Source organism: Stegodyphus dumicola, chromosome 1 (assembly GCF_044657685.1).
Source record: "Stegodyphus dumicola isolate Sdum_Otavi_A_Nest chromosome 1, ASM4465768v1".
Lineage (NCBI taxonomy): Eukaryota > Metazoa > Arthropoda > Arachnida > Araneae > Eresidae > Stegodyphus > Stegodyphus dumicola.
In genome coordinates, this window is record NC_140768.1 from 79177555 (window position 1) to 79192838 (window position 15284).

At 33.7% G+C, this 15284-nt stretch overlaps 2 protein-coding genes across 2 annotated transcripts in view; both read right to left on the minus strand.

The window, feature by feature from the left end:
• LOC118182029 (myeloid differentiation primary response protein MyD88-like) overlaps positions 1-14738 on the minus strand; it is a 53197-nt gene extending 38459 nt beyond the window's left edge. The window contains exons 1-2 of the mRNA XM_035351335.2: positions 14586-14738; positions 1317-1656 (exon numbers count right to left, since the gene is read on the minus strand). Of these exons, the coding sequence (XP_035207226.1) occupies positions 1317-1629 (313 nt within the window). The 5' untranslated portion in view covers positions 1630-1656; positions 14586-14738. The remainder of the gene's footprint in view (positions 1-1316; positions 1657-14585) is intronic.
• A 197-nt stretch (positions 14739-14935) lies between these two features.
• The window catches only part of LOC118181825 (transmembrane protein 231), a 49227-nt gene continuing 48878 nt past the window's right edge, over positions 14936-15284 (minus strand). The window contains exon 7 of the mRNA XM_035351154.2: positions 14936-15187. The gene's annotated coding sequence lies outside the window, so the exon portion shown is untranslated. The remainder of the gene's footprint in view (positions 15188-15284) is intronic.

Genomic DNA, 15284 nt, shown 5'->3' on the forward strand with positions numbered 1-15284 from the left:
TGATATCAAAATAGAATTTACCAGTTTTGTACATAACAGTTTAAAATCTTCGTGCAAATATCTCTAGCATATCAGGGAACATTTGCTATGATGCTTAGAGTCTCTGAAATTTTACTCAAAGATTGTTTGGTACTATTCGATTTTGAGGGCCGTAAAAAATCGCCAAACTATTGTTGATGCCAGTGCTGCCAAAATAATCGCGGCAACCCTAACGCAAGAAAGGAAGTATAATAGTAAATAACTATTTAAGATTGATATTTTAATTTAGATGAAAGGTTAATATCATATAATACTTTTTATTATTATAATTTATATAAAAAGGCTAAACATGACTGAATGGAAGCATAAGAGTAAATAACTATTTTAGATCATTATTATAATTTATATAAAAATTCCTATTCGTAACTGAATGGATGCCTGCATCGCTATTTCTGTACTGAGTTATCGCTAAAGCATAGTTTCATCTCGTTGGTTGTTCAAACATACTTTTCTATAATGAATGATGCCTTTTCTTTGAAAAAATTCCCGGTAAAATGCAGAATCGCCCACTTATTTGCTTGCCGCTTTTTACAAGAGTAAAAACAATTGGATTTTTGTCAATTTTTTTTTTATTTTTTTTTTTTTAACTTTTTAAGTGAAAATAGGTCGATAAAAAAGAATTTAAGATCAAAAAAGGATTTAAAAATTAAACTAATATTTCAATGGCGTCTTAAGAAATATAGAACTATATAAAATTACGCAATTTGAAATCAGCGCGTACGCTAAATTTGGCGCTTTTGCGGATACATTTTCCCTGCAATTTTTTTACGGTCTTCAAAACGGAATAGTACCGAAGCTAAATACCCGGAAGTGATTAAAACTACATTATTTTTTCAAATCTAAAATTACTTTTACACGATATGTACTGGAAATATTAATAGTTCGTTTATAAATTGAGAATCTAGTTTAATTTAAGTCTTTAATTTATGCAGGAAATGACAAAAATTAAATAATCGGCTGACCGATAAATTTCAGACTAATATATAGTTTGATTATATTTAGAGTTATTAGGAATATCATCTTAGAGTTGTCAACAAGAATTAGAATTCTAAGTTAGATAAGACGTCAGCAATGTTTTATTAATATCCTAGATTTTGTATTTTGTGTGCCGTATGTGCATTTGATGTTCGTTCTGGTCCATTAAAATGTCCACATGGACACTAAATTAGTTGAGTTTTAAGACGTAGAAACATATATATATATTTAGGTTTATCTTATAATTCTAATGCGTTTCCAAATTCTAGTGGAACATTTTGCAAAATAAATATTTTACTCACCCAATAAAGGTACAACTTCTGCTAAGAGATCATATCTTTGTAGCTCTTGAAGTAGTTCCATTAGTTTACCAAATGTGGTTCCTTGTCGTTTTCCCCAAGTTTCCAATAATTTCATTGTCGGTTCTTCGTATATACCGAAATTTTGAATTTCAATGTATGGAAACTGCATGAGCTCAGCAAGCCCTCTGTAATCTCCTGGTACCTTTTCATGGCTTAAAAGTTCTCTTTGGTGATTCAAAAAAAGAGCTATTTTCATTCGAGTGCTGAGACTAAGCGCTGTGGCAGGGGTTCGATTAAAAGCACCCTCTTCCATTTTTCACAATTATGTCTCAAATTTTCTCTGTTGGAGATAAACATTTTAGAATTATTCTAAAAAGAAAGTAAATAGCCTTTCGTGTAAATTAGAGAGACCTTTCATACCATAAAAATAGCAATCGAATCTTAATGCTATATATTTTAAAATTACTCTAAAATGAAAGTATATTTACTTTCATTTTAGAGCATTTCATTAGCATTTAATGTAAGTAATACAGACCTTTAATGCCAAAAATAGGAATCAAATTTTAATGCACCATTGGGTTTATAGCGTAATTTACTTCTTCAGAAGAAATGTTGGAAGAAATGATATGTTACAGCATTTAGGAAAGATACGTTTAAAGATGTTAAAATAAGTTTCAGATAGAACATCATAATAATACATTGGGAGCGATGCTCTGTTAGTTTGTTCGTTTCTATAAAAAAAGCTGATTACTGATCTGTAGGAAAAACAAAAATTGTAAAATAGATTAAGTTTTAAGCTAAATTAAAATTAATTTTTTTTTTTTTTTTTTAATCTGAAGGCTTTCAGATTATATATTACGCCCAAAAGGGGTGTTTTTTAAGGTTTTGTGTGCTACCTTATAAGGTATTTCTCCCGCTATTTGATCATGCCTTCGTCGTGTATTGGTCAAGAGGTCCGAGTGGTTCGAGTCTCGGCGAGGGCATTGCCCATTTTTCATCTATCCTTCTTTAAAAATAATAATAATAATAATAATATCTCTACAGTGACGCCCGAACTAAAAAGGTGGTTAAACATGATTCTTCACCAGCAGGAATTCTCGATTGGGTCTCCTAAAACCTCAGTCGCCCTTTAAAAGGGGAAGTATATAAGGTATTTCTCCCACCTTCTGAGCATGCCTTCCTGGTGTAGTGGTCAGCACGCTCGACGCGAATTCGAGAGGTCCGTGGTTCGAGTCCCGGCTAGGGCATTGCTCATTTTTCACCTCTCCTGCTTCGAAACAACCTAATATCTCTACAACCTTTATTTATTAAATATCGTGTTCTTCGAACTTAAACTATAAAATTCAATTCTGCAGCAATATCACAAAATATATAAAAGAGCATGTCTTCATAATTTCCGATACACAGTCTCACGTGCTGGAGATAAAAAAAAAAAAATTCTTTTCCGTACAGTATTGCCACTGTTCGCTTTGAAATCGTTGAGTTTGTTGATCAAAAACTCATAAATGCCTTATATAATACCAAATAGATAATAAAACAAATTCCAAGTTTGGGCTTCCAGATGCCTATATTCGGGTGGAGACGTACGTTATTCAAAATTTGATGGCTCTAGGTACCTTTGTTTTATCACAATGCGAGAGCATACATACATTTATGCAGATTTTTCGTTATTTAATTTCTTTAAATATAATACAGGGCTCTAATATTTGGTGGCAAAAGTTTAAAAAGTGATTCGCCGTTTATAGTGAATTAACATAAAATGTCAAAACGAAATTAATAGCCCTTCTGAGCAAATTGCCTCTTTGGGTTAAAAAAAGTTCTACGAAACCTATCATTTCTTACCGCAGATAGTTGGGTTTTCCTTGTATGCATTTCCTCAGCCACCAACATTATTTTTAAAAAATCGCTATTATGATGCAGGAGTATGCAGTGTGTAACTGTATCACATTCGTACAGAACTCTGTATATGCTTTCCACCATGATTATAAAAGCCATGATATAAACAGATGCATCTGTATATGAAACCTTTTAGTGATGCATATAATCAAAGTTTCACTCTGATGAACGGACAATTTTCATCATCATAAGGTTAAATTTTGACAGTAGGAGAATACCTGGAATTCAAGGAATAACGTATCTCGATCCTGTAGCATGGTTGCTAGGAGTAAATTTGTCGACTATAGATGAGATGCTCTTGGCCGCCAGTTTGCCACTTTAATCATGGACCATTGTTCACAATATGTTTTCAAGAATAGAAATCCTTATCCCAGTTATCAGTATGTGCAATCCCTGTACTGATGTATAGATTATAGAAGCAATTCGTGAAATTTTAAACGTTTCTTTTATTAAGATCAATAACATTCATTACTAAGACGCTGACTTTTCGAGAGAAAGAAAGCCCACATTGACAAACAAAAAGGTGGTTAAAAATGAACAATTCAGTGGAGATATGGTGGATATAAAACGTCATATATAACATGCAGTAACAAAACATTTTTATAACTTGCATTCCATTTTAAAAAAATTAAAAATTTATAAATAAGTACGAAATAAAATTTTACACTACCTCTCATTTAATGGTGATAATGATATGAGTTAAATTTAATTATATTTCGAAATTTCAATAAAAGTATTAAGGTTATTTTGTTTAGAAAAAAGCATATATTAGATTGGCGTGATTGGAATTCTGACAGGCATATATTATCTTCAAGTCTAATTAGATGAAATCAACAGTTATTTGGTTTATCAGCCTTAGTGCTAATAGAATTTTGCTATCGCTCTGCTGACGATCTGCTGCCGCTCTGTCAAAGAATATGCTCTGTCGAAGAAAAGAAGTTTTCTGTAGCGATTAGCGATTTTTATTTTCGCTGTCTTCTATCGGAAGCAGAACTGTAGCAGGTGATTGAATATTAGATTAGAATCTTCCAGAAAAACTTTACGTTCGTGATTTCATTTTAAGTAATTGAATATTTAATTCTTCTGATATTATGGGTTCCTTATTTGAAAAAATAAATGATATTAATATAACTGGAGAAAACTTGTAGAGTTGCGCGCCTCCAACTTGCACGCAACCAAGAGGTGACTGTTGAAACTGGAAAAATGACAGAGTCTTGCTAAGGGTTTAAGTCCCTTTTTATTCAACTTAAGAAGTTACAATTGCGTGCTCTTGACGATCACAAACTACGCCGACCCGGCGGTAAAATAAAAATAAGAACCTGAAAAGAAAATAATAACAAAACTATAACTACGAGGCTCTCTAAAAGTAACTACTCTCACCGTGGTTTACAATACCGCTGCGAATTCAGCAAACTTTGAATATCACGTTGAACAATTAACAATTCTCCTAGGCAAGCACACAGGCCGAAACGCGGGGTTCTTCAATTTCTGGCTAACTACCTCCGCGCTCGTGAAGTAAGAACAGCACACCTCGAACTCGTTTCCTTTCTATTTAACTCAGAATACATCCGCTGATAATTTGAATCCTTGCGCGTTCTACTAAAATTTACATACTCTGGCATTGGCAGTTCCAGGGAAAAGTAAGGCTTGACAGGAAAGATAGTTTAAACTTAAAATAAATATAAACCCTACATTTGCCGCTGCCAGAATTTGGAAAACTTGGAAGCAGGTCCTACAAACAACCTGTTGTAAGTTTCTATAATTCTGAACTAACTCTCAAGAGCCTGGTTTACACAAAAAAAAATCTTATGTAACAAATTGTGTACTAAATTTCTGTCGATACTTATAAATCTCTCTTCTTACAGCAACTTTTCCTGGACTTCATCAATCAATCTTGTTCTTTTCCTTCCAGCATCTGGAAGGAATAAGTATCAGTATCTTTCTAAATACATTATAATTTACACTTTCTTGACACTGAATAAATTTTTGTTTTTAAACGATTCGTTTTCCTTAGTTATTGCTTAATTCACATTCATTCAAATTTTCAAACATTTATTTAACTTTACCCTGGCTCTCCACCATGTGTGGTGTCAAACGGGAATATTCGTGTTTTAGTCTTACAACACTTCCCCTAACCACCATGATTTGTTAGAATTCAACGACCAAATAGACACACCTTACTCGACATTCTAAAACTCGATGAGCTATTTTAACATTCTTAAAATTGAAGTGTAGGTGGAGAACCCTACAAAACACATTCATTCTAAATTCCCCCTCATTCATCTTTAGACATGCAGGCTTTGGCTCTAAAGCATGATTTTATCTGCTGTTTAATACTTAAACTTTAATTCATTTCTTTCGAGTATTCACTTTTAGCATCTAAAATTTTATGCTTCTAAACTAAATTCTACTTTTACATAACTTTCAAGTATTTACGTATATTTACAAAATTCTAATACATACGATTTTTACAATTTACCATAAAATGAATAAGAGAAATATAAATTTTTACTTCACGCATTCTTCGCCAAGCTGGCGGCACTGAAACTAAATTTCTTATTAATACAAGAATACGAAGTTATTTTTATCTTCGGCCAAATTTTGGCTTTAACATAACAGAATTAGTCTTTCGACCAACAGAAACTGCTTGTTCTTAGATTTTATACTTAAAGAAAATAATACTTTTGCCTTAGCTAAATAAAGTAAAACAAAACCAAGTCTCAACCGAGACATATTGACTTTCGTCAAAACATAGAACTTCGTACTTATGCATAACATTTCGGAAGAAAAGAAAAAAAAATTTTATAGAAGATTTTAACTTATCTTTGAGTTTTCGATGATTGAAACTCCGTCATTCTTTTCTGGCAAAATTGTTCCCATGTTATAGGTTTCATGGACGTCAATCTTCTCCTTACTGACCTCCGAGTGTCGTCCCCATTAGTTTTTCTTTTGCGTCCTCTGCATGCTGGCCTCTTGGCGGAGTAATCGTCGGGTTGTTGTCGTTTTTGTTTTTCCATTGGACGGCTGGTCTTGACGTCCTCCGGTCTGGAGTCCTTCTTGAATTTCTTCTGTTGTTCCTGGTATTTTCGTTCCTCCTGCTGCCGTTTCAGTTTCCGGAACGGCGGCCTTGCTTGCACCTGACTCTCTGGCCCTGGGAGCGTTCTCCTTGATGTATAATTTCTACTGCGATACGTTGTAGGTGGTGTTTTCCTCTTTACCAAGGTTTCTTTACGCGGTGGATCTGCATTCTTGTTTTTCTTAAATGCTGGAGTTTGAAAGTTTTCATTTTTTCTTTTTGGTACCGTCGTCTGGGTTGTAGAAGGGCTAGGTCTCTCTTTAGTTCTCTGCTTCTTGGGTGGTGGAACAGTTGTTATTTCTGGACCTTCTACTTCTTTTAGACTTGAGTCCTGCAAGAAACTTTTAAGGATTTCAAAATCATTTGGATTATAGTATTTTTTCACCTGGTCGGGACTTGCTTTACAGATCTTCCCTCTCTCGTTCTTAAGGTACAATACGACTCCTTTGATTTCCTGAATTACATACGGGCCTTCAAATTTTGGAGCTAGCTTTGCAGTAAAATTGTCTGGGGCACTTGATAAAGAAAAATTCCGCTTCAATACTTTATCCCCAACTTTAAAATCTGCTTCACGGCGTTTTCTATCGTAATACACTTTTTGCTTATTTCTTGCCGTATCCGAGCTTTTAAGCGCCTGATCAATAAGTTTTTGCACACCTTTCTGTTTAAACTCTTGCTCTCTTTGTTGCACAAAGAATAATTTATCTAAAGGCGTAATTAACTTTCTGCCTAAAAATAATTCTGCTGGGGTTTTTCCCGTAGTATCGTGATTTGTCGTTCTTAAAGCATAAGCTAATTCATTTATGTAACCATTCCAGCGCTTGTGATGTGTGCTAACGTAACTGCGAATTATTTTTACAATGTTTTTATTCACTCTTTCTGCTATGTTTGCCTGTGGTCTATACGGAACCATTTTGATATGGCGTATGCCAAGACCAGTGCATATGTTTTCAAATATTTGACTAATTGTTTAACGTTATTGCTAATGACTTTTATCGGTGCACCGTATTTTAAAATGTATCTGTGTAAGAATGCATCTGCGACTGTTTTGGCTGACGCGCGTTTAAGTGGAACAATTTCCATCCATTTTGAAAAATGATCTACTATTACTAAAAGAAAACGATTTTTATTTAACTCGCTCTGGGGGAAGGGACCAAGAAGATCTATGCCTAAAATTTCATTCGGAAATGTAGCGCGAATGCTATTTAAGTACCCGACCGGGCTGTAATTAATATCATTTATTAACTGACATTGATTGCAGGACCTGACATACGCAGTTACTATTTTGTATAATTGCGGGAAATATACCGCCTCGCGTACCCTTTTTAAAGTCTTTCTGACCCCTAAATGACAAGCTGTTTTCGCGTCGTGTAATTCCTTCAAAATGCTTAATCGAAGCGAGGCTGGGATGACTGGTTTGTACTCGAGATTTTCGTTTGTTGTTTTCATATAAAATAATAAATTATCTATTATTTCATAGTTTTCTGCTCTATTTCTTATCGCATCGATATCTGTGTGCTCAAAGCTTTCGGGGTCTTTCAAATATGCATAGATATTTCCAAATTCAGGATCAGGTTTCAGTTCAGTGATAACCGTATCTCTAGAATCTAAAATTTTTGAAGTCAACACAGCGCATTTAAGTTCATTTCCTTCATCGTCCAGTTTTATACGAGAAAGTGCGTCAGCTACATTGTTTTCCTTACCCGGTTTATATTTTATTCTGAGATTATATTCTTGGAGTTTTAAAGCCCATCTTATTAACCTGTGCGTTAGGTTTTTCCCCGAGTAAAGTCTACCACAGCCGCATGATCCAAAAAGACTGTTACTGGCGCTTTGCCGAAATAAACTCGAAATTTGTGTACAGCCATTAATACGGCTAATGTTTCTCTCTCTGTAGCTGTATAATTCCTTTGTGTAGGGTTCAACGTTTTACTGAAAAATGCCAAAGGATGGCCATTTTGCATGAGAACAGCACCTACAGCATAGTCCGACGTATCTGCTGCAATTTCCAGGTTTTCGTCCCCCTCCGGGAATTTTAAAACAGGGGCATTGATGAGCGCTTCTTTTAATCTTTCAAATGCTGTATTTGCTTCTGCTGTCCACGTAAATTTACTTCTCTTTCTTTTGATTACTAAGAGTGGTTCAACAATAGCGAAATCTTTTATGAAAGACCGATAGTAAGAACATAACCCAAGGAAAGAAGAAAGTTTCTTGGCGGTGTTGGGCGGTGGAAAATTCTTGATTGCTTTTATTTTTGAATCTTGCGTTTCTATACCCTTTTGCGAAATTTTATAACCGAGATATTTAAGTTCTTTAGTTGCGAACTTGCATTTTGAGGCGTTAATTGTAAGACCGGCCTCTTTTAATAATTTAAAAACTTCTTCTAGATCTTTAATGTGTTGTTCCAACGTACTACTCGTTATAATTATATCATCTAGATAGATTAAAGTTGATTTTCCTAGGACAGGCTTTAGAACAATGTCCATAGCTATCTGGAATGTTGATGGGGCCCCACACAACCCAAAGAGAAGCGTAAAAATGCATAAGTACCCGATTTTGTTATAAACGCGGTTTTATGTATGTCTTCGGGTCTCATAGCTATTTGATAGTAGCCAGACGTTAAGTCCAAAGTAGACATGTATCTTGTCGATTTGATCTGTCTAATAATTTCCTCTATAACCAGGAAAGGGTAAACTGGGAATTTAGTAAAACTATTTAGTTTTCTGTAATCGATAGCAAACCTCCAAGCCCTTTTATCCGAAGGAGGAAACTCGTTCTTTTTCCTACATAGTACGACTGGACTCGCGTACTCACTATTTATGGGCGTTATTATTTTATTCTTTAACATCTCCTGAATATGTTCTTCGATGATTACGTCTTTTTGTTTGTCATAACGATAAGGTTTAGTCCTACAAGGTTTTTCGTCATTTAATTGTATCTGATGCGTAACTATTTGGCAACTACAAGGCTTTTCTGAAAACAAGTTAGAAAATTACTCACCACTTGCTGGATGGCTTGACTTTCATGGTCATTCAGATGGCTAAGGTCAACTTGCGGTTTCTCCACAGGTTCCACCACCCTCTGGTCCATCTCCAGCACCACGGAACTGTCTTGAAAATTCAATTTGGCCCTCGCGGCCCTTAAAAACTTCATACCTAAAATAAGAGGATTTTGCAGATTCTTCACTACAAAAATTAATACTTTGAGGCTTTCCTCTTTTACCTGTATGTTTAATGATAATTTCCCGATGCAGTGACAGGTTTTTCCTTGCGCCGCTATAACTTCCGTATTTTTGGTTTTAAATAATCGCACCCTATAAAAATTCTTTTTGAAGAATGTTTCGCTCATAAAATTTCCTTCCGCTCCTGTATCGACGAGGGCTTCTACTGGTACATCGCCAACCAGGACTTGTATAATTGGTAGATGTGAATTTTTTACGATGACCGTATTTAAATGCCTTTTTGAGGGTTTTTTTAAAACTTCCGGGGTCTGGACCCTCGCTTTCACAGGTCCCTCTACTCGTTTAAAGCTTTCCTTTCAATTTGTGCCTTCTGAGTACGCGGATGTTTATTTTCGAATTTTTTTTTTTTTTTTGGCCTTGACCTTCGATGTTCGATGAGTTAGCTTGATAGCTCTTTCCCCCATAAGAGCGATTTGCATTTCTGGTTTGCTCATTTGAAGATTTCCTTCGGGTACTTTGAGAATACAATGCCCCTCTAGCTTTTTCCGCTATTCTGCGATTTTGAAACTTCACGGCCAATTCGAAGAGCTCCTGCAATGTGCTTGGATTTCTAATTTCGAAGTAGTCTTGAACAGCAGGTAACAATCTTGGTAAGGTTATTTCACTAATCTCCGCATCGGGTTTCTTCCCATACAGCATATCCGTCAGCTTAATTTTTCGCAAAATAAAGTCCGTCAACTCTTCTATATCCCGTTGATAGAAACTATATAGTTCGGCTTCTAGCTTTGCTCGATCTTTCACTATGGGGAAGGCCTTTACTAACGATTTTTTGAAATTTTCAAATGTATATGTCTGGCTTCCAAATTCCCCTAATAAAAATTTACCTATATTCTTCCACCATAGCGCGGCCTGTCCTCTTAGTGCGGATGTGGCGATGGCAACTTTTTGTCTTTCAGGCACAGGGTAGAGCTGAAAGTGATTTTCTAGGCCTTCTAGAAATATCGCCACCGAATTTTTTCCGTCGAAATTGACGTTTGGCTTGATTGACGCTCTCAAAGTCTGGACCAGGTATCCAAATCCTTCCAATTGGCTTGCCATTCCTTGGTGTTGTCCCGCGGCTTCCATCCGATTTTCGGCCATTTCAGTTCGATAAGTGTTCGGGCGCCAATGTAGAGTTGCGCACCTCCAACTTGCACGCAACCAAGAGGTGACTGTTGAAACTGGAAAAATGACAGAGTCTTGCTAAGGGTTTAAGTCCCTTTTTATTCAACTTAAGAAGTTACAATTGCGTGCTCTTGACGCTCACAAACTACGCCGACCCGGCGGTAAAATAAAAATAAGAACCTGAAAAGAAAATAATAATAAGACTCTAACTACGAGGCTCTCTAAAAGTAACTACCTTAACCGCGTTTTACAATACCGCTGCTAATTCAGGAAACTTTGAATATCACGTTGAACAATTAACAATTCTCCTAGGCAAGCACACAGGCCGAAACGCGGGGTTCTTCAATTTCTGGCTAACTACCTCCGCGCTCGTGAAGTAAGAACAGCACACCTCGAACTCGTTTCCTTTCTATTTAACTCAGAATACTTCCGCTGATAATTTGAATCCTTGCGCGTTCTACTAAAATTTACATACTCTGGCATTGGCAGTTCCAGGGGAAAGTAAGGCTTGACAGGAAAGATAGTTTAAACTTAAATAAATGTTAGTTAAAATAAATATAAACCCTACAAACTTAAGAAGAATAAAGCTATAAAATATCTTATATTTCGAGACTTTTACTAGTTTTTTTTTCGCATAAAGGAAAAGATATGATTATTTTAGCATTACCGAAAAGTATATTTACAATAGCGATGAAGTGCTTATCGCTAGACACTAGAATTGACAATCGCTGGAATCAAACACAAAATTTACTATAATTGCCTTTAACGAGTTGATGCACATTCATTGAAATTTTCAATGCTTGTAGTTTGATATATCATCAATTTCGGCTTCATTTTCTCATTAAAATACAGAAAATTCTAAATACAAATTCGCATTTATTTTATTATGAATATTTTAAAATAGTATTCAAAACAACTTGGGCGAAGACTCGCGGATTTCATAATATGTATCTCTAAAAATAAAATAAAGCAATTGAATGTATAGTAGGTTTTCTTATCATCAATTTTTAATCGAAAATATACGTTGAAAGTCATTTTTAATGAAACGCCTTGGTATGTTTTATGGCCGCTTTTAGATAGCTTAGTCATCAGAGTTAAACAAAAGGAGTTGGAAATGTTAGCAGCGGTAGATTTAGACATAATGGTACTTATCATTCTACATTTAATGGACTTGAAAAAAGTCCTATACTATCAGAAAAATTGAGTCAATAAATAATTATAAGTTTTTCAACTTATTAACAAAAAAAATTATGTTGTTTGCTACATTTTTTTTTAAATTTTGTTGTTGTTGTAGTAATGCATTTAAAAATAAACAAATATTTTGAGTTTTACAATTTAATAAGCAATAGCATTTAAAAAATATTAATTGTTATAATTTTTTAGTTGTGAAATGCAAACACTTTTAAAAGCAACGATACCGACAGATTATTTTTAACTTTTCGTACAAAGTACAAAATTTATTTTGTAGTAAATTAGACACTTCCTGGCAGAAATTATGACAGTGATAAAAAATCAGAAAATGCTTCGTATTATTAAAATAAAGCTTAGGGTAATCGTTAAAAATGAAATATGAACCAGGTGTTCAATAGTTGAGCCAGCAGAAAAAAATGTGACGGAAATTATTGTGTCCATGTAATGTCTGTCTACGTTTTCATATTCTAATTATATTTTCGCAAAAGTCAAATTTTAGTAATGCTGAACAGAAATGGTAAAAGTAGAAAACTGCGATGCTACATTTTCACATGAATTTTTTGGAAATCCTTCCATACGAATTTGAATTTATATATGTTTAAATACAAATAGTTCAGAGAAATTTGACAATTTAATGAATCTCTTTTAAAAACAATATTGGAAGTTGCAGGACTATACCATTCATCATTACATTTCGGGGGCAAATGGTTAAAATTGATAATAGGAAGCATGTAAGTAATTATTCTGTATCAATATGTATAATATTATCAGAAAAAGATCGTTTACTAATTATAACTTATATTTAATTATTTATAAAAATAATAATTTCCATACATCGTTAATTACATGAAACTGGTGTATTATGAATTACATCGATCAAGAATATTAAGAATTTAAAAAAATAACGCAGCGAAAAATGCATATAGTATTACTTTTCAGTTTACTGAATGTGTTTGTGTACCTTTCATTAAGTGTTCAAATTGTTAGATCTTACACCATGTCGAATATGAAGCTAAGTAACTTGCCAGGCTATGCAGATGCTGAAAATGTTATGCTATGCTGAATGGCAGCATTTGCCAACAACTTGACTTGGAGTTTTTATGATTGAATTAATTTTGCTGGGAGCTAATTATTCCTTGCCTGTCCCAAAATTTAGGCATCAATCTTAATTATTAAACAATACGATGTTTATATGCAATGAAACTCTTATTTTTCGAGAACCAACAAAATAACTTTCTAAAGTTGGTAGTTTAAGTTTCGTTAGGCAATAAACAAGGAAAGGGGAACTATTGACACTACATATGTATGATTATATTGCATAATTGTATGATATGTAAGATTTTTATTGCTAATATAAATACACTGATTTATATCGTATATTTCTTTTACTGTTTCAATCACTTTTAACAAGGGAAAACAATATCTAGTAATCTGAAAATTTTATTGTTAAAAAGCATTGCGTGCAAAACATCCTCTTTTAAGAAAACAGTAAGTTACTAATTATTACAACCTAAAATTCTTATTTTAGATGTACTACAGTGAAGCCTTTATAAGACTTCACCAGATGGATGTACCAGAACCAGATGGATCATCAGGCCAGATGAATGTGCTACAGTGAAGCCTTTATAAGACGATAACCCACAGTTTCAGAGGATTTTGGTATTTGAAAAGGTCATTGTTTAAGAGACGTAATGTTTCATACTAAGGGTAACTTATTACTTTCAGAGATGCTTGCTTATCTTAGGAACGCGGTAGGCATGAGAAGTTTCACCATATTTTCAAATTAACTATCATTAATCACAATAAAATTTAGTGTACTATTTTTGAACAGGGTATTGTGGACTTCTTCAGTTTCCTGACTTCGAAAAATTCTAAAAGATTCTAGAAGTTGTCCCTGAACTAAAATGTGGTGAATGATAATTCATCATCACCAAAATCTGGCGATTGGGTCCGTTAATCCCCAATCACCTTTTAAAAGGGGGAGTATATAAGGCATTTTCTTCCTCCTTTCCGCATGCCTTCGTGTTGTAACTGGAAGCATGCACGATACATATTCGAGAGAACCAGGGTTCGAATCCCACGAAGGGCACTGCACATTTTTTACGTCTCCTTCTTCTAAATAAAAAAGTCCTTATGTTTCTTCAGTAGAATACGAAATAACATATAATTTTAAAATCGAAAGCGTCAAGGTTAGTAAGTCTTTGTTTCAGAAGATTATGAATTCTAGTTAAATTATTTTAGCTCATATTTTAATCAAACCTTAAATTTAGAACCTTTCTGTAAGGCTAATTTTAGCGTATTCATCAAATATATATATATATATATATATATATATATATTATGTTCATATTTCTGTACAATAATCCGAAAATATATTTTGAAGTTTTAGCAAAAATACTTAATTTTCAAATCAGAATGGCCTGTTAAACGCTGATAGGCATACATATAAATATTTTGTTCACAAAGTACATTCATGTCACCTAAAAAATGGCGAAAACATGTATATTAAAATATTAACTTTCATTTTCATAACTAGTTTCTTTTGTGTGTGTGTGTGTGTGTAAAAGCGTTTTCAAAACGTTTCGAGTGATTTTTATAAATACAAGGAATTTGCCCTGTAGATTGACAATGCTTGTTATCTGATACATAAAGAACTCTTAATTGTAATATGTTTAGTCTGCTAGTTATTACATATTATTAAAATAAATGATGAAATAACAATAATTTTGGTAACAAAAATTTACATTTAAAATTTACTTACTTAGAAGAATTATACATAAAATCCAAGCGTCTGCTTCAAGAGATAAATATCGAATCAAATATGGCGAACTTCAGATAGCAGGGAATTGGAAACTAATGCCAGCTATCTCCGATGGACTTAGATTATGTATAGAAGGATTGTATTTTGAAACTCCAAAGCAGATAAAAAATTCGTTACATATTTTTTTGTACTTTGTTAGGAGAATAACTGAATGAAATTCACTTTTATTCCTTTTTATTAGAAGATAAAGATTTTCTAAAACTCTGGAAGGGGAGAAATCATGGAAATATCTAATTTAGAAATATTCTTCTAATATTATTTATGAAGACAAATGAGGGGTAATGGATGGATTTGTTCTTAGTAAAAAGCAACTTTTATTTCTCTTTGATTTCACATGAAAAAGATGTACTTCGGTAGCTTAGGTTTCTCATTTTCGAACAAAATATTTGTAGGCATCTGTCTTATATAATTGTCAGCGCAACTAACTTCCAAGTGATTTACTCAGTTTCAAGGTGCTTTATTCAGTTTTCTAGTGCTCAGTTACTTCAAGGCAATTTGCTAAATGTCTTGCTCCTGAAGAAAAAGATCGCATCTCTTGTTATCTGAAATACATAAAATACTGTTATTTGAAATTAACGCTAGATAAAGAAAAGCTAAATTCTAATATTAAATTTTGCATTCATTTATCATAAACTATCA